Here is a 20,371-nt window from a genome sequence, read left to right as displayed (position 1 = left end):
ATTTTAACTAAGTGACTTTTTAGGTTTGCCCAAAAGTAACTCTTACTTTGGAAAGTTGAACAAATTTTGATCATCATTCATTAAACTCTTTAACGAAGTCTTTGATCAACTGTTGCATGCTTGTAGTAAATCTATCTAATTCACCTTTCCAGGTAGGTTCCCAGGTAGGGGTGTTCCGTTTTCGTCAGCTTAAATACCTCAGCCTAACCAGAACTACCCTAAGACAAAATGTCCTTTATAGACAGATTTAATACAAATTTAATCTTCTATGGAAATTAATTTAATCCTATTAAACCGATTCAAAAGATTAAACTTAAGTATCTTCATTAGAACTATGAACTTAGGTCTATCTCAATCCAATTTTAAAACCCTTTTAAAACATGAGTTCACTTAATTTCACATACAACTCTTTCTTATTGATTTTAGTTCTAATTTCCATTATAACACTTATAACAGGAAACAACTTTAACCAACCTCAATGCAAAGCAACACATACAAGGCATTCATAACTCTTATAAATAAGCCTAAGTGTCATGCTTCATGCATTGTTCATTCATTACTACTGGTATATAACAAAGAAATGAACCAAGCATACATGCTCTCATACACCCTTATACTATAACTCTTATAATATAAAGATGGTGCATGAATATGCTTAATACATGCATAAATATAACTCTTATATTTTATGATGCATGAGCATGCTTTCTTGTAATTTCATCATATCATTTACTATATTATAACACTTATAATATATGATGCATGAATAAAATACATAACCTAAGGTGGGTTTTAAATCCATATATCATACACTATGGGATATAAACAAACATACATCTCATGTACATTAAATAAAAGTTGATGAACTGGGATAATTAGCCTCAAATCCTCAAGAAAAAGCAAAGCTAACTATTACAAAGAGCAATAAGTCTACCGGTTCAAACAGGTGAATCGAGTCTTGAACCGTCCAGGCGAAGATCGCGTCTTTTTGATCGTGTAACAAATCCTTGTGATTGTCTAGCAATGCTGTAAGAGCATAAACATCGTTTAGCAATGATCGTGTACCTTTGACTATGCGATGAAGCATGAAGGCCACATGATCGTGCAGCAGGCATCGTGCAACGCACGCCTTAAACGATCAAGTAGACGAAAACAATGCGGTGAAGCATAATCATCTAAATGATCGTTGAGTAAGTATAAGGTATCGTATACTGGGTGATCATGTAGTCAGTGATGAAGCATGCTGAATTACACGATCGCTTAGTGCGCGCGCCTTTTATTAAACGATGAGTGTCAAAACTCTATGCGATCGTTTACCTCAAGTGTCCACGCGATTGAGCAACCAATACTATACGATAAAGTAAACTCTTTACCCTATTGTTTAGCATTAGTTATGCGATCGTTTAGAAATAGTACACGATCAGGAAGAACTTTTCTATACGATCGTTTAGCCAAATCTGAACGATCTTATAGCTTGGGCTACACAATGTGACCAATCTTTGGTCTTCTTCCTCGATGAAAAATGCATCTCCATGCTTCAAAACTTCATCATGAACGACTTAAACAACTTCAAACACTTTGAATATAGACTCGATTGTTTGTTAATTATGCCCAATAATGCAGAGGCCTTAATAAATTAACACTTTGTAAATTTAAAGAAAGCTTTAAACAGAGGCAACCATCCACAAACAAATTTAACTCTTAAACGCATTGTAGAAAACTTAAAACCTACCACGACTGTAAAAGAAGTTTTACTATTTCATCATATGAAACATATAAACCATAGTTCTTTTTCTATTTTATGGTACTTAATATAAATCATATTTATATTAATTCCTCCAATTAATGTATCTAATACATCATATCAATTATATCACATATAATTGAATTTCCTCTTTTAATTTGAACACTTCAAACTAACCTAAAATTCGATTCTCAACTTGAACCCATTGAGCTACCAAGGGGACCGCATGGACCTGTAGCTTAAAGCTCCAACGGTACGTGAATAACTGACTAAACTCTTTAGACACGAGATCCACCATCCGTTAACTGTCGGGCACTCCATTAAAGGCCGACAACTGCACTCTTCTCATTATAGATATATTTCGTGTCCATATAACCAATCAACAGTGCGATAACCCTTCACAAATCATAAATATAGTTGGACCAATTTGCTGTTTTTCCCCTGTAATTATATCTATCTCATTAGGTACCACGGATTTCTCTAATGAAAAATAAGTCATAGTTCTACTATGACTGAGTCCTCGACCACTATGTTCAAGACCCGGAATCAGCACTTAAGGGAGTAATTTATCTACTTACCCCTGTTTTGGGAGGGAGTAAATTTCGTCTTGTGTAACTGAGTTTCCAGCTCCCCAATCAGACGAATCCGCAAAAAGGCAAGCTTGTTGAGTTGGCAATCTGGCCACTCTCACCCATACTAATCAAAGAACCACTCTCATAGGTAGGAGTTCTCAAAACACTCAAGATTAAGGTCATGACACCTATGGTCATTTTAGTGAAATGTAAGTCTTAATTATCAACAGTGTTATATAAAGAGACTAATCATCTCTTGGTCCGATCTTATACAAACTCTTTGTATAGGACACCTCCGCTCGCATGACTCCAAAGAGAGGGTGTGACCACTATATTTAAGACCCAAAATCAGTTCTTAAGGGAGCAATTTATATACTTACCTCTATTTTGGGAAAGAAGTGAATTTCGTCTTGTGTAACTGAGTTTCCAGCTCCCCAATCAGCCGAATCCCCAAAGGGTAGGCTTGTTGAGTTGAAAATCTGGCCATTCTCACCCATACTAATCAAAGGACAGCTCTCATAGGCAGGAGTTCCCAAAACACTCAGGATTAAGGTCATGTCACTTATGGTCATTTTAGTAAAATGTAAGTCTCAATTATCAACGGTGTTATATAAAGAGACTAATCATTTCGTGGTCCGGTCTTATACAAACTCTTTGTATAGGACACCTCCACTCACATGTCTCCACATGAATGGTCAGGATCAAGCTATTTGTAGCACTTTACAATACTTGTAAATATCTACAAAGTGGGCTGTATCCATAGTGTCACCAGGATAAGGTATCCCTCATTTATCCTTATACTACAGACCATTTAGGTTATTACTTAAGGCATGATCCACTTGTATCTCTCATATACATGTTTAAGTTATATGAAATAACCATGGATCTTAGTTTATTGGATATGAGTAAATGCAAATAAAATAACACTTATTATTGATAACAATGTGTTTACATAGGTGTTTACAAACTACGAGACCCTCGGGAGAATTAGGATAGCAATCCTAATATAATTGAGTTGGGATATCTTGTGCAGTTTTTCTAAACAAAATTGATTTTTTTGGAGATTTTTTTTTTGGCTATTTTCTTTTTTAGTTTCTAACTACACATATTTTACTAAAATTTTTAACACTAAAAAATGCTTAATTTTTTTTTCCATTCTTAAATATAACAAATTTCTACAAAATAAACATATACTAAACACAAATTTTGAATTCAATTTTGGACACTCAATTATATACATATATATTTTTTTCCATTCCTATACCAAAACATATTCCAAACAAATGAAAACTTTTCACGACTACTTAGCTCTCAATCATGAACGCTGAAAAAGCTTAAAGTCTGACCAACTTTTTTCCTTCATGAAAAATGTAACATATTTTCACCACACAATTTGAACACTCAATTGCATTACAATTTTATCTATCCCCAAAGTCATGTCATATTCCAATAAAACGAACATTTTCTCTAATCCTTAGCCCCCAATTTTTAACCTTAAAGTAATTTTAACTCAACCATGAATGTTAGTTCATTTTTTTTTTTTTTTTTTTTTGCTCATTTGTGAAATATGAATTTCTATTTTTATAGTTAATGAATTTTTTCCCTTTTTTGTGCTAATATTTGATTCTTTACATTTTAAACTAATACAAAAATGGTTTTTTTTGTGCAAACTTTCATTTTTTTGTAAATGTTTTTTTATGCAAACATTTTGTATGGTTAGTTTTTATGGCTAAGTCTAATTTTTCACTTACAAATGAAATAATAATGTCCATAAAAATGTCTATGTACATGTAAAAAAAATGCATAACAATGAATAACATACAATACATCACAAATTGTTATCCAACGGTTAAAGAAAGTTTGGACTATAAAAAGTTGACTCCAAGCTTCAAACTAATGAACCTCAAACAAATTATTAGAGAAATTGTGCAATTAATTTGGGCTCTACAACTAAGAGGTAATCTTCGTCGAATTTGGTCACCTGAAGTGAATGTTAGTGTTGGTTGTCAAAGATGGTTGTCATTGGAGTTGATCATCGAAGGTGGTCTTCGTCGGAGTGTCATCGAAGGTGGTTGCTAGAGCCTGGAGTTTGTTCTTAGAGTTGGTCGCTAGAGCTTGGAGTTGGTCATTGGAGTTGGCCGTACAAAGGTGGTCATCGAAGTATGTTATCGGAGTTGCTTGTGCGAAGATGGTTGTCGGAGTTATCATATAAGGTACACTACAAGAATTTTGGGCTTTAATGTCGTTTAAAACCAACATTAAAGGGTTTTAATATTGGTTGACAACCAACATTAAAGATAGTGTTCAACCGACATTGAAGAGGGTGTACAATGTCGGTTTAAAACCGACATTAAAGTCAACTGACATTAAAGGGCTTTAATAACACTATCTTTAATGTCGGTTTTAAACCAACATTAAAGCCCATAATTATTGTCCATTTTTTTCAATTATTGTCCCTTTTTTGTAAATACCATGTCCATTTTTTTCAATTATTGTCCAAAATTATTGTCCCTGTATTCGATATAATTATTGTCCAATCCATTTGTAATGTCGGTCACAAAGTTAAAAACGACATGTCCCTAAAACCAAGGTAATCAACCTGTACATGCACAAAATAAATTCTTAATTGCTTTTACAAATCCATAATAATAAGTTACAAAAGAGGAATTGGAGATGATAATTTAACTCTAAAACCAAGGTAATCAACAAATTACCAAAACTCATAAGCATTACATAGCAAAATTAAAATTCTGATCTAAACAAGAGTGAGAACTTACTTTTAAACTATAAAATACAAACTTAAACTTGTAAATATCTCTCTCTCCCCACCCCCCAGTGTTTTCCAAATAGTCTTTCAATTGCTCCTTCATTATGTTCTCTCCACCATCCACTACAGAATTATCCAAATTGAAAGCATGACTTCCTGCAAGCAGAGAAAAATGAGCAAACAACATATAATAAGAATTTATAAAAACATATTAAAGAATGTTGCACATCAGGAAAATATGTCATTTGTTCTTCAATGTTGCACATCTTCACAAACTTAATATATAGTTTACTAGGCTGTAGAGATTAGCTTTTGCTTGGGGAAACCTGCACATCTTCACAAACATATTAAATGCTTGGGGAAGCCTGCAATCCTCCCATTCATTAGCTTTTGCTCTATATTTGTGTGAGATTTCTTAAAAACAAGAAATGAAGAAGGCTGACAAACTCGTAAGAGTAGGCTACCTAAAAAATCTTTGCAACTTATGGACGACATCTTGTTTTGTAGACTGGGTCTCCACATTTACAAAGGAGTTGTTGGACCATTCTGAAGTCTAAACATCATTTTGTTTTGAAAACTAGTTCTCCACATTAACTAAGAAACTAATAAACCTGCCAAGAATGATGATAAAGGTCAAACAACAATAATTAGATTCAAACAAACTGCAGAACAAGGAGCATTAAACAACGAGCATAATTGAACCCTCACAATTAGGCAAATGACCAAACCCTTGCTGGAAAAAAAAGACTTAAGTACATCCTCATATGAAAATATAGAAACAAATATTAGATATGAAAAGTGAAACAAGTCTAGGGCAGACCACATCACTACTCATAAACCCGAACACAACCAAAAGCACATCTAGCAAAACAAAATTCAATACTAAGTGTCTTGACTCAAAGGATTAGAAAATTGGACTTAGGGAATTCATCTTCAATAACCCATTCCATGATAATAAGATTTGATCTCCGGATCCTGATGATAGTTGTCTTACCTTCTTATGTAAGTTTCCAATCTTAATAATATCATGTTGCATTTCATCAATTTTTTCCTACCAAATATGCAAAATACACACACAATCAGTACAAAGTTATAATGGTCAAAATCCAATGCACAACAAAAAAGAATTCCAAAGTTTATATTAGAATTAAATAAGATTGACCAATGGATCAAACAAGCAAAAACAAGCAAACAAGCTTTCAGAATCACAAAGTCACCACGAAACTATAAACATGTCACACCCACAAACTATACATCCAAGTGTCAAAGAAAGAAGCCAAAATAAATAATATAGCCACAAAACTTACAAATAAGTAACATATCGTATTTATCTTAACTACCTCATCATTTAAAGTAGCACAACTACAAATGTTACATTGTATAAACATGGGGTAGGAACTCATACCTTGTCTTTTATCCAACCTTTCAAATTAAATAATGCTCTTTGACCTATTTACATTACCAAAGTGACTGAGGCTTAAAACATGTCATGTTTAATTCTTAAATTGATAAAAAAAATTAACTTTCATAATCACAAAGTTAACACAAAACTATAAACTTGTCACACTGACAAACCATATATCCAAGTGTCTACGTGACACTTTAACATCTGGGTTGTAGGGTAAAACTTTCATTCCAAACACTAACTATCATAGGTCGAGCAGTACTTGCGAGCAACAAGAATCGATGCCTAATGAGAAAAAAACCTCTACACATGGAAGAAAGATTGAAATGAAAATACAAAGTTGTCTATCTAATTGAAAAAGAAACTAAAACTTCTAAGCAGTTCTTCCTTTCGTGTTTTCTCTCAACAACAAAAGTAAACTCTAAAGAAAGAATTAGAATGCCATCAAGAAACATTAAGCGATCTTATAAAACAAAGACATTAACCTTATTCTCTTCCTTTAGCGCCATGTAGATATTGTTGCTGGTAGACCATTCTTCTCGTCCAAACATCCAACCACCACCACAGAACACAAACAATGTTAAAAACCCATCTGACAAATTTCAAATTATTTTCACTGAAGAATATGAAAATTTGATTCTTTTTTCCTTTAAAAACTTCAACAATGCTACCACAATTTGTAGGCAAAAACTAGCGAAGTAGACAACAATGTTTTTAAACAATTAAAAGACACTTCATTGACTTGGTAACAAGAGAAAATTTCATGTCCATGACCTGATAGACAATTAATTTAGAGTTGACAACGTAAATAAAAATACTAGAAGACATGTAATTCACTAAGCACAAGCAACCCTGAAAATTATCTAGGACAAACTTGGCTACAACACGATCATATACAAATACTTGGAAGCCAAAAGAATGTGGATACAATGCTTTCATACACAAAAATAAGCAGCTTCACATTTAATCATACAAGATTTTTAGATGAAAGATGTAAAGCAATTATACTGCAAAGGGGAAAAGAGCAGATTCCTACAGCAACTGTGTTGCAGGTTTTAGAATCTCGTTCAACTTTCCTGCGACGGTCGTCTGGAAGCCATGTGCTCTATCTTCTACATATTCATATCAACAAAAAGATAGGTAAATTTAGAATGAGAAGCCATGAGAAATTAACACAACCAGGTATTTGATGCCATTTTGATTTATACTCCTTTCATGAAAAATTGAGGGTGATCAACATGGATGTTAAAAGGAAAACTAATCTACTCAGTGTAGGGAAAATATGTACCATCAAACGTTATCACAACACGATCCTTCCCATCAACACCCTTGACCTTGTCAACTGAGCAGTAAAAGTCTATGGCTGACATACTAATAAAAATAAATCAGGCCTTGAAATGATTCTACATTAGCTTCTTCAACATAATCTCTACTACTAGGAAAAAAAATTAAAGCTCACTGGTTTTGGTTGCAAAGAGTGTTGAGGTTTATGGAATAGAAGAACAAAGGGGTGTTTATAATGATATAGAGTGTTTGGGCTTATAAACATATAATGAATCGAAGAATCTTATCATTGAATATGGTCACAAAGGAATTACAAGAAAATCTTGACTGGTAATTTCTTATGCGAGAAATTGAGAAAAAAGTTTAATATGAATCTGATCAACCACACGAAATTTCCATGATCAAAGTGAAAGAACAGTTGAAGACCTCAGAGTCTGAGCAGATGACTAATATGAGTAACACATAGCTATAAAATCATCGTTTAGTAACTTTCAATTTTCAAATAACTTTCAATACTTTCATATACTAACATTCACTGGACCTCTACATTTCTTAATTTTGTTTGTTGTGCTACCAAATACCACCTGGAACTGATTCAAACTAATTATATCAGAACGTTTCTGCTCCTGTATGAATTGAAGGGTCTTATCTTAAATCCTTGAATTATTAATGTTAGTCATGTAATTGAATCTAAACTAATATTTCGGATGGAAAATTCTTGGAAGGAGGAAAAAATTTGTTTTGTAATTTATGTCTTTTGTTTATTCATTGTTATGTCCAAGCTAAAAATTGAAAAATTGAGTACCAAAAGATTTCTTTGATCACGTTGAAGGAATCAAAGAAGCCATTTTATTTTTAGTTCTTTTTCTTTTTAAGGCAAGCTTGTTTTTGAAAGTCTAGTTATAACTACTATTTTTATTTTTTTTAATAAGATGTTTAGAACTAGAAATCAAAGTGTGATTCCTTTTTGTTGAAATGTGGTTTTAGACAGTAGAATATTATGTATCCATAAACGGCCTTATTAGAACAAAATTATTACCAAACTTGAGATTTTAGAATTACTGCAAATGTTAAAGTTCTATACAAATAAGAACCAACTAATATGGATTTCAGGTTGAAAAGAAAAAACAATTCAAACAAATCAACTTACATTCCATCGCTGAACTCCTCATTAATAATTTCCTTGATACTCTTGCCAAAATGCATAACTGCTTCGTTAAAATCACCACCCAAAAGCTTAATAATTAAAGGAAAATTGGATAATATATCAATACTCTAATAGATTATACAAGATGAAAGCAAGAAAACAAAATAAGATCATCAAACGAGTTCCAAGTTTAAGGTCATCAAGTTTAAGGTCAGATTTCACAGACAGAGAAATTCCAATCCCATACTAAAAAATGGATAACGAACGAGCCAATCAATCGGAGAAAACAAAAGGGCAGGGGAAGGAACAATCTATGAAGCTAGTAAAATACTCAAATCGTAGTGGGTTTTGAGAATCTCAAAACAAATCATACCAGAATGCCATTTCAAAAGTTGGGGGAAATAAATGTAAAATAATAAGCGTGGAACGGGGTTTTGAGAATCTCAAACTAGATGGGGTTCACAAGTTGCCGAACTTGACAAATCGATGGTGGCTTGAAAGAGAAGACCTGGGGATAGAAGATCATCAGAGATAGAGAGTCGACATTGACAGAGATAGAGAGGACGAGAGGACGCTAGAGATAGAGAGTCGACGATGGAAACCTAGGGGTTTCGCGTTGGAAGGAGTTTACGACGACGGATCGACCTGGACAAATTGATTTTGAGAGTGGCGTTGGAAGGAGTCGACGACAAAGATAGAGAGGATGAGAGGTCGTCAGAGATAGAGAGTCGTTTTTTTTTGTTTTTTTTTTTTTTAAAAAAAGCGAACCTTTAATGTCGGTTTTAAACTGACATTAAAGGTATACCTACAATATCGGTTTAAAACCGACATTATACATCCAGTTTCACTTTTTCCAACCAACATTAAAGCCCAAAATTCTTGTTGTGGTAGTTACTAGAGTCTGGAGTTGGTCATCGAAGTTAGCAACACGAAGGTGGTTGTTGAAGTTATTTTGTGCGAAGGTAGGGTTGGTCACCGAAGTTGTCTTGGGGGTGGTTGCTAGAGCCTAGAGTTGATCGTCAGAGTTGGTCGTGCAAAGGCGGACATCAAAGTGTGGTAACAGTAGTCACCGATGGTGGCCGATGGGTGGAACCATTGAAAACATTGGAGAGAGGGAGAGTTGAGGTGAGTTAGAGAGAGAGTTGGAGGGAGTAGAAGTGAGTTGGGATGAGTTAGTAAGGCCCCGTTTGATAACCATTTAGTTTTTGATTTTTGGTTTTGAAAATTAAGCCTATAGACATTACTTCCATCTCCAAATTTCTTCCTTAGTTATCTACTTTTTGCCAATAGTTTAAAGATGAAGCCAAATTTTGAAAATTAAAAAAGTAGTTTTTAAAAACTTACTTTTGTTTTTGGAATTTGGCTAAGAATTCAACCATTGTACTTGATGAATATGCAAATCATTGTAAGAAATGGAGAAGAAATAGATTTAATTTTCAAAAACAAAAATAAAAGACGAAATGGTTACCAAACAGAGCTTAAAATCCACTCTAAGTCCACCAACATTTAAAATTCGTTGACCAAATATTGAATTGATAATTTTTACCAACTCAACTAACTGAGTTAGTGAACTAAACACCCCTAAATTAAAGTTTGCATATAGATTAAAGGAGCTTTCTCCACTTTAACTTTAATTTATCAATTACTATTAATAAATATTGTTTGTGTATGGACACAATAGTTAGGTTTATGGTATCAAAATTTTCTTCATGTATCTATGTGAATTGGATATGAATTGAATGATTATCTCTATTATCTTGCAAAAATAAATAAACGAAATGAAACGAAATATGAAAAAAAAAACTATCATAATATCATAACGTGAACATCAAAGTAAGAATAACTTATTAAAAACATTCTGAAATTCGTACTCCATTAATTAAAATACTTTTTATGAATTTATTGATTTAATATGGTTTTTTTTTAAACATCTACGATCATCAGTATTTTATCCATGATCGCGAATGGCCGCATAGTGTAATACTCTTTCAGTTGAAAGAACTAGCTGTAATCCATGTTTATCAATTATTGTTTACTGTTTTTATTTGACACTCGAACCAATCATCATTCATTTAACTGATTACCATTGGTTTAATTGTTTGTATTGTGCTTAATAACCAATTGTTTGTATTGTGCTTAATAAAATTAGATACAATACTTACAATACTCCAATACAGTAACTCAACATGGAATAGAAAACTTCTCTTATTCAATCTTGTATCAAGTTTTTTAGGAACCTAAGTAGCTAGACCTATATCTCGGCTATAGCTGAATCTTAGATTCTTTTTTATGAAATTTCTTTATCCTATGGTGTACCTTATCTATAAGCATACATGCCAATCCTATCTCTAAGCTCGTAGTCCCGTATTCCTTCATGAAATTAGTTTTTATTTTAATATTTTCAATATTAAGATTCCACTGGTATGTTAAATTAAGTAGTCAATTTAACTTAGTACATTGACATCAGACTTAATAAAGGAGATGTAAGAATCAAAGTAACTGAACGAGTGGACGTTTGCTCAAGTCATAAGATGTTAGGGTATCCACATGACTGAATATAGCTCATTACTGAGAAACAATTAATAAATTCCATTGGTTCAAAAGTATCAACCTTCAAATAGTAAAGAAAATAAGAAATGAAAAAGTGCAAAAGTAAAAATAAAGTAATACTAAAATATATAGAAAATGGTTCATTTGAAGTAATCTCACTCTCTAAGACTTCCTAGGATGGATTCACCTTTTTTAAGGATTAATCCTCTCTCTATATACGTTCTCATGGGTAGGGATAACCTAAATCTAAGGCTTTTTTAGAGGAATTCTCGTTCTTGAAGAGATTTTAGATGGAATGGTGAGATTTCTCCTTAGGATTGCTGAGTTTCGTGATGAATGAAGAGGGAGGCTTCCACTCCTTTATATAGTCCTTAAAGTGGTTGAAGGGAGACTGAAAATGGTGCTCTTAGCATTTATTAGACATTTTTAGCATTGAATAATTGTGGATTGTGAAAATAGCAACCACGAAAGATTGATCACAATTTTGGAAAGTTAATATTTTGATGCAGGTGCATCGCCCACCAAATTCTTGGAAACAGTCAAAATCCATAGGAAAAGCTCATGAAAACAATCCAAAATTGTAAAAATACACTTAATACGATGAAAGGACCTATTTATTATTTTATCAAATTTAGCCAACTAAAGGAGTAAATAATTTTAAGTAACAATTTTCAGAAAAGTTTCATCTCAATGTTGATTTATCTTGTAGGGTTTCATAACATGCTCTTTGAAGAACTTTTGGTCTTCAAAGAGTGCTTGATTCTCAAGAGTAGGAGAGTTTTTTGTTTGTTATTCTGAGCTCTCTCTCAATCTTGAAATAGAAGATGAGTCATCTATTTATAGAGTTCTATGGATCGGGCTTAAGCTTTGTTGGCATGAGTTTGACCCTTCAGACTTGAACTTTACTCATTTTGGGCTTAACCTATTTGGACTTGTCGAGTCAATATGTCAATGGATGAGCTTTCTTTTGGACTTCATTTAGGCTAAAATTTCATAAATATTCAACACTATCATTTGGAGAATAGCAAACCACGAAATTCTTTTGAAATATAGCAAATTGCGTGACACACAAGTTGGTCGGTTTTCTGCTAATCCTAAAATATTCTCACCAGCCTTTTTAACAACATTGTAATTAATTCTGTATCTTTATTAATTACACTATAATTAATTTATCAAATTTATAATGCGGAACTTATTGATTTCCTTTGAGATTTTCACTAAGAATTAAGTGTCTCTCTCCAAGCGAAAAATCTGACATAAATTTTGTGATTTAATTTAAAAATAATTGAAATATGTATCTCAACAATCTTCTATCATAAAAAAATTGTTTTGAATTTTTCTAAATCATTTCCTAAATAGCTTTTTATATTTATATTATACTCTCTCTTAATTTAACTAAATCATTTGTTTTTTAAATTATTTCTATGATTACTTATTTTGGACTTTCAAATCTTATATTATATCAATTTTTCTAAGTAACTTTTTATATTTATATTAGTGTTTTTTTAAATTGTTTTTGTGATTACCTTTATTATAAATTTGTTTTAAACATGAAATATCATAAATCATCTCATTTTTATTAATTAGTTTTTTTTTTAAAAAAAATTGAATCATATTATTTTTTGTTTTAAAGATTCCATTGGAAAGAATAGCAAAACATAAATTTCATCAAATTTATAGCAAATACACTCTCACACGTGTTCCTACTTTTCTTTAACCCTAAAATGTCCTCATCTTGATTTTAAGTTAGACTACAACTAATTCATGCAGATTTTCTAGCATGAATTCTGATTTTATCCTAAATTATCTCCCTACACTTTTCGAATTTTAAAAATCGAATGTATTTTTTTTTTCAAATATCATATTTAATCTTATCTTCATTTTCAAAATTTATTTTATCTAATTTTTTTCATCTTTTCTTACTGATTTTATTTTTGTTCTCAATCACATAAGTCTACTTTGAAGGCTTGACTTAATCGATCAAATCCACTGGTGTATAGATGAAAGACTCGACTTAATCGATCATCGATCAAGAGTTCAAATCTCAAAGTCTCTTTTTTCCAAAATGATTCCTATCGAGCTATTGTGAAAAGGTAGACCAAATATATGGACAGTGCTGGTATTAACCAGTTTACCTTGAGGGTCTTAAACCCAATTCGATCAAGGAATGATGTAACATCGTCGAAATTGTTTGTTTCTCTTTTGTTCATGAGATCTCCTTCAATTGACATCAACACCACATCATAATTGGTTAATAATTTCAATTGAAAATTTTTAATTGGAATTTTCATATTCTAATCTAAATCAGTCTATTTCTTCATGAATGAAATTATTTAGATAAAGTTTTTATCAGTCTAGCCCTCAAATCTGATATTTTGGGTCTATAACAAGAACAAGTATTGTTACAGAATTTTGGGTAAGTTCAAAAGCGATTTAGATGGTTTGGTTAATTGATTTTCAAATGCAATATATTTGTTTGGCATAGTTTGGAGACTAATTATAGTGTATTTGTAGGTTAGGTAAATATCTCAATCGGAAGTATGGCTAAAAACTTTCAAAAGATCTTTTATGACTACAAACTCCCATCCAAATTACAGTGTAACTAATTTTTTTCCTTTGCACGTCTTTTATCACACATCTTTATTTTCTCCTAAGATATCTCCCCTATTTTAAATTATAAAATCATATTGTTATTTTTTTCCAATATCAAAATTAAACCAATTTGTTTTTCAAATATCATTTTATTTATTTGTTTTTATTTTTTTAAACTATTTTCAAACTTATTTAATGTTTCATTTTGATTTTTTTATATTAGTTAAAAAAATTATACAATCAAATATCAGATTTTTTTTTTAACTAGTTTGAAAAATTTAGAGTGAAGAATGAAGACAGACCAATCATGTTTAAAGTAGTAGAGTGGAGAAAATTATTGCTGCGATGATAAATTCATAGACAATGATTCTATTCAAGAAAACACCATTGTCAGATATTGACGTCGGCGATGGAATCTGCGTCGAAGGAGTTGAGATAGAAGAAGATGAAACTGGAGTGATCATTAGTAGCTTCAAAGGAGTAATAAATGAAGCTGGTGGAGAAAGAGCCGAAGTCAAAGCTGATGATGAAGTTTTGATGGAAGGAGAGGGAGCCACGACTGAAAAAGCAAGGGATGGAGACAAAATTGAATTAGGAAGTATCGCCACTGTTGGTGGAGGAGCCGATTTCGGAGAAGAAAATGACGATAACTTGGTTGGAGAAGAGATCGACGCAGTGTAGTGTTCAGAGCTTGGCCAACCGATAGTCTTTAGATGTTTGTTTTAATTACAGTGTAATTACAAATAGTTCTTAATAAGTCAATTGTAATCTCATTTGTATGGTTGAGGTAGTTTAGACTTTTATAAATTCATTTATTTTTTATTTTTAATTTGTTTTGCCATTTTTACGGAAGGAAAACTGGTTTGCTATTTTTCCAGATAGAAATTTAAAATCTATTATTTGTCTTGTTAGCCCAAAATTTCATATAACCCAATTTAATCAAGCCAAGCTCAAATGATTTTAACGAAGACATGTGTGATATATCGAGTTTTGCCAATAATATATCTTCAATTTTAATTTGTGATATATGTCAATTTGTAAATATTCTCAAATTCAACCATTTACAATTTCATCATTAATTTAGAAAAAGAACATGACAATTTACGTTAGATTCAAATTTCTCCTTCAACATTTTGTCTCGTCCCATGGTACTTTCCTCAAAGAAAAAAAGAAAATAATCTACTTTTCTAAAAGTTTATTTTTACTTTCACACACATGATCGCATCAATAATTATACTATGGAATTTGAGAATTGTGTGTGTATAAATATATAATGTGACAAGTCAATTAATTAAGGAGGTTTCTCTTTAACTTTATCAACTAATGTATGTATATATATATATGAACACACTAATTAGATAAAAGAAAATTCTATTAATTGGTTAGAAAAGTAATTTTCTTGCTTTTAGAAAAGTAATTTTCCTCATTTAAAGTTTGGAAGACTTTATTTCGATATACACGTGTGTACATATTTGTGCTTTCCTCACATCATTGTAATGGTAATCATTGCATTCTAGATTTTATAATATAAAATTATTTATTATCAAACAAAATAAACTAAAAATGTACCAAAATAACACCCATATTCAATAAATTAAGATGCAGTATGATGCTATACTATTTGAAAAAAAAAAAAAAAAAATTGAAAAATTTAAACAAAAAAGTAGGTAGATTTGAACTTTTAATATTTTAAAAATCATATGTCAATTATTATTGAATAAACTCGTTTTGACTTTAAAAAAGTTATTAGATTTTTTTTAGCTTCTAGGAATTTAGTAATATTTTTTGCAAAACAAAAACATACCTAGAGTTTGTTGATTTTTTTTTTTTTTTTTTTTTGCCAAATTTATTAGTTAAAGTGTTTTAAAATGGGCTACTTGCTACTAGCTACTAGTAGGTACATTGAATATCAAATTTTTTAGTATCTTGTCAATAATATACTTTACTTTTTTTAGATGTGAAAGCCTATCCTAGATATAATCTATATTAGTTTATAGCTATTATGAGAAATGCCAATTGAATATTGAAGTTCACATTTAGCTAGGATTCTAATCTCTTGAAATCTAGTTGTATCTTTCTAACAAAAGAAAAAGCTAAAGGACATATATTTTAATTATTTTAGATCTTTATATGATCACATCTATAGTTTTATTTTTTCAACCACAAATTTATATATAAACTATCAAAATTAAATCATATAATGCTCAAAGCTTACCCCAAATCTAGCCATAAAATCAAGTAGGTTAAGAAAATGCTCAAACTCATCATAGATGCCTAAACTCAACGAGAAACATCTAATAATGCAACCACAAGAATGAGTAATTGCACAAAAATAACCTTTATCTCTACTCACTAAGACACCCCATTGTTAGGAAAATTATTCTTCCTAATAACAGGAAGTTTGAGATCTTAATGCTCCTAAATAGTCTAGGGATGCAAATTAAAAACATAAAATTTAAATTATGTCACATCCATCCATCGAATAATATAAAATTGTCAATCAGTTGTTTAAACCACCTCAAATAACTTTTTCAAAGTTGGTCATACATTTTCCGAACAACATTGAAAATATAACAAATAGACAACACATGAATTTCACCATCTACTCAAATGCAATATTAAATATTAATTTTAAGGAAATCAAAGTATTAAGATTACAAAAGTGTTTTCCCCCATAAAACTATCATGATTAAAATATAATTTTGGTCCCTATATTTTGAGGTTTGTTCAATTTTAGTTCTTATACTTCCAATTTTTATCTCTATACTTTTAATAAATCTCACAATTAATTCCTATGAAAATTAAGTAAATAATAACAATAATTTTTATGTAAAAAAAATATGATATGTGAATATGTTTTCAAAGTTTATAGTGAAAATGCTAATAAGTAACAAAAAGTTTTTGAAAAAACTAACAATAAACAAGTAATAAGGACTAAACTCAAGACTTCTTGAAAGTATAGAGAACAATTGGACATTATTTAAAAGTATAAAGGGTAAAATTAAATAAACTTTAAAATATAGGGACTATAATACATGATACTTTAACCAATTATTATTTCATTCATCATTACTATATAAAAATGATTTCTAAAATAAAAGAAAGATTGACATTTGATCCTATTCTAAAAGAAAGGCTAAAATTCTTAGTCAAAATGAGCTTAATTCAAGTGATATAAAAACTGTATAATCAATCTCGAAGTTAGATCCGATTGAATTTCCCTCCCCATATACTAAAAAAAGGATATCCATGTCCACTCCTCTTTACTTTGTGGGCTTTGCAAAGTCTCTTTGTAGCCATGTTTTGGTCAGTATGTTCCCATTTATTTTGTGATCGATCATAAGCTATCATTTTTAACACTTTCTTTGGATAATGATTGATTTGGAAAGCCAATGCAATTAAGGTTTAAATTATTCACAATGAAAAGATTACCTCATCTTCTTTTCTTAATCATTGAGATTAAGGCTCCACACATTTAAATAATTGGTTTTGCAATCATTTGGCATATGATTTTTTTTTCTAAGTGATTTAGATGCCCATAAGCTAGCTAGATTTTGATTGAAAAGGCAATGATAATCCTAAGGAAAGTAGGTATGAGTTATTATGATAGATTATATTGGAAATCCACTATAAACATTCTCACTTTGAAATAAAAAAAGAGGATAAATTTAAGATCTTGATCTCAATCTTCCCCACTTTAATTGCTTATCTAGAGATATGGAACCCTCTATTCTATAGCATTTTGTGTTGTAATTTTATGCCTAATTTTTCAGCCACAAAACAAAGAAAAAAAAAAAAAAGAAAAAAGGGGTTTGCAATCACAAAAAATTAATAAAAAGGGTCTTTTTCCCTTGAACAAAAAAACGTTTTATTATAAGGGAAATGAACTTTTGACCTATTGGATTCAAATTCATACATTATAATGAGATTTTCAAAAATAAAAAAATAAGGAAACTATTTATACAAAATAGCAAAACTTTAATCTCCTTTATAAAGGTTGATAGAAGTCTATCAGTGTTTATCAAGGATAGAAACTTATAGAAGTCTATTATTAATAGACGTAGATAGAAGACACGGATAGAAGTCTATCAATGTCAATTGGTGTTTTTTTTTTTTTTTTTTTTTTTTTTTTTTTTTTTTTTTTTTTTTGTATATTTATAAATAGTTTGACATTTTTTCTATATATAAAAAATTTTCTTAATTATATTATAATTGTATTTGTTTATTCAATAATTAGTTGAAGGAATTATTATTATTATTATTATTATTATTAGCAATAGCTTAAAGGAATTAGTTACATTATTAAACTAAAACGTGTGGTTGCATACTTTTAGTTAATCAAATTGAATTTAGTGGAAAAAATATTTGGAAAGTGAAACTTTTCCCCATTTTTCTCAATCATTTAATAGGCCAAATAGTTATCTCCCAATCCTATTTATTATTTTGGGTTTACTTGCTCCATTTATAAATGAACTTTAAATTACATCAAATCAAACCCAATTTTGAGATTTCCTTTTGTAACTTCCCGCTCAATAATATATATATGTTTTAACCTCTTACACTTATGTTAAATTGAAAACCACATTTAATTTACTCGACTCGATTTTCAAAGAAGATTAATGATTATATAGAGAATTCATAAATAAGTAAAATAAAAATATAAATATTATGTCAATAAGAGCATAATTCAACTCACATAAAATTTGTATGATTGATCGTAAGGTCATATGTTCGATTCTCCCACACTATCAAGTGACAAACCAATTCCTGCACACGTGCACCATCTTGATGATAGTGACAAGCCAATTTCTACACATGTGCATCGCTTTGATACAGGTTCAAAACATCAAGAAACTAATTTCAACTTAAAGAATTGCATATGCCTTTAGTGATTTTATTACTTAAAAAGAAAAAAATTTAATACTATGCTTTTTCAATATAACTTTAAACTTTGTTATAAATAGAACCATATCTAAGACTAGACATATCATGGGTTCTGTCAAAATAACAACTTGGAGAAGGGAATCAAATGGTGTTTTCCTCTTAAGAAAAAAAAAAAGGTTCCATTTGAGATTGTCTACATCCCACTTATTACAATGACAATTGGCCATTTATGAACTTAAAGAATCTCTTAAAACACACATTGAACTAAATTGAAAAAACTGTCACACACACATAACAACCTTATACTTCATCTAAAAATATTCAAGCACAAAGTATTGTACGTTCAGAGGACTAAGATTTTTCTCTATTATCACGATTATATGGTTAAAATTATCCGATTTTGATTTTGATGTACGTTTCAAATCATAGTGTTACATCCACACTTCTCTAAAAGAATGAAGTGACTTTTGCTTATGATCGTTCGATCCTAAACGTATCGAAATCAAATATAACTTTTTGTACTTTTTAGTGTGTTATAGCTGTTGTAGTTAGTATACATGAAAAATCTCAGTAGATGACAGAAGAGAAAATTCTAAGTAGAATAAAAGTTTGAATCATAAATTTGATCCTGAAATTCTTGAAGTTAGTTTAGTCCCTTGACTTTAAAATTTTTAATAGGTGCACAAGCTTTCAACTTTGTATCAATATTAAATGCGCGACTTATTTGACATTTTTAAAATTTATAGACTCATTAAAATAAAATTGAAAGGTCGACTTTTTTTTTTCAAAATTAGAAACTTATTAGATATAAGTTTAAAATTTGGAACTAAACTTGTGATTTAATAAAAAAAATATAAAAAATAAAGTATATAACAAGCAAAGTTATTTATGGGTTTTTTAAAAACAGAACTTCATTAATCGAAATTGGCAAATCAATACAAACTAACACCCAAACCATTTCCGTTCAAGAATAAAGAAGATAAAATCTTGAAAGACATCATTCCATATATAAGACAAACTAAAAGAGGAAGCTAATTTATGGGCTATTTTGTTTTCCTCTTTAGAGATTTAATATATATATATATATACATACATACATACGAGAAGTGAGGTTAAGAATTTCTTTCACAATAAATCAAATTTGGACAAAACAGAGTCCACATAGTTCAATAGCCTAACAAACTCCAAAGAATTAGATTCAACATCCATCAAATGATTCTAACCGTACCATTTGTGCTCCAACTCTTTTAAGCCTTCAACAAATGTCTTTGTTTCAAGGGCTTTCACTTTACAATTATGACGGATAAACTTACAATCTTTCGAAATAGGTTGGAAGTGTTTTGGGAAGCCAAAGAAATTAAATTATTTTTGGTTATTATAAGTAATCTAGAGAGAAAAATGCTGGTATTAGTTTGGAAATCACATC

General features: G+C 30.5%; 1 protein-coding gene across 22 annotated transcripts; it reads right to left on the bottom strand.

Moving 5' to 3' along the window:
• Nucleotides 1-4,922: 4,922 nt before the first annotated feature.
• On the bottom strand, nt 4,923-9,662 carry LOC120086040 (cyanate hydratase-like). 22 transcript variants are annotated; one of them, XR_005484123.1, is made up of 7 exons: nt 9,293-9,652; nt 8,923-9,008; nt 7,777-7,851; nt 6,974-7,600; nt 6,078-6,134; nt 5,548-5,694; nt 4,923-5,239 (listed from the first exon to the last, which is right to left on the bottom strand). XR_005484123.1 is itself a non-coding variant. In XM_039042456.1 (6 exons), exons 1-5 carry the CDS (start codon nt 9,443-9,445, stop codon nt 6,975-6,977), a joined length of 312 nt encoding a protein of 103 aa, XP_038898384.1. In that variant the 5' UTR covers nt 9,446-9,662; the 3' UTR covers nt 5,701-6,134; nt 6,974. The 22 variants fall into 22 exon arrangements, 2 of the variants coding, with proteins under 2 accessions (XP_038898385.1, XP_038898384.1); XR_005484122.1 differs by having other exon boundaries at nt 8,923-8,980; nt 9,293-9,651; XR_005484130.1 differs by having other exon boundaries at nt 8,923-8,980; nt 9,428-9,651.
• Nucleotides 9,663-20,371: the final 10,709 nt, after the last annotated feature.

Source organism: Benincasa hispida, chromosome 9, assembly GCF_009727055.1.
Source record: "Benincasa hispida cultivar B227 chromosome 9, ASM972705v1, whole genome shotgun sequence".
In the NCBI taxonomy this organism is placed as follows: Eukaryota; Viridiplantae; Streptophyta; class Magnoliopsida; order Cucurbitales; family Cucurbitaceae; genus Benincasa; species Benincasa hispida.
Note: the sequence above shows the minus strand (reverse complement) of the source record. Positions and strands in the feature narration are given on the sequence as shown.

What these genes read in the sequence shown, in the direction of transcription:
- LOC120086040 (XM_039042456.1), bottom strand. An exon ending in TGTTGTGATAACGTTTGATG is followed by an intron (nt 7,601 to 7,776) that starts GTACATATTTTC and finishes ATGAATATGTAG; the next exon opens with AAGATAGAGCACATGGCTTC. An exon ending in AAACCTGCAACACAGTTGCT is followed by an intron (nt 7,024 to 7,524) that starts GTAGGAATCTGC and finishes TTGGACGAGAAG; the next exon opens with AATGGTCTACCAGCAACAAT.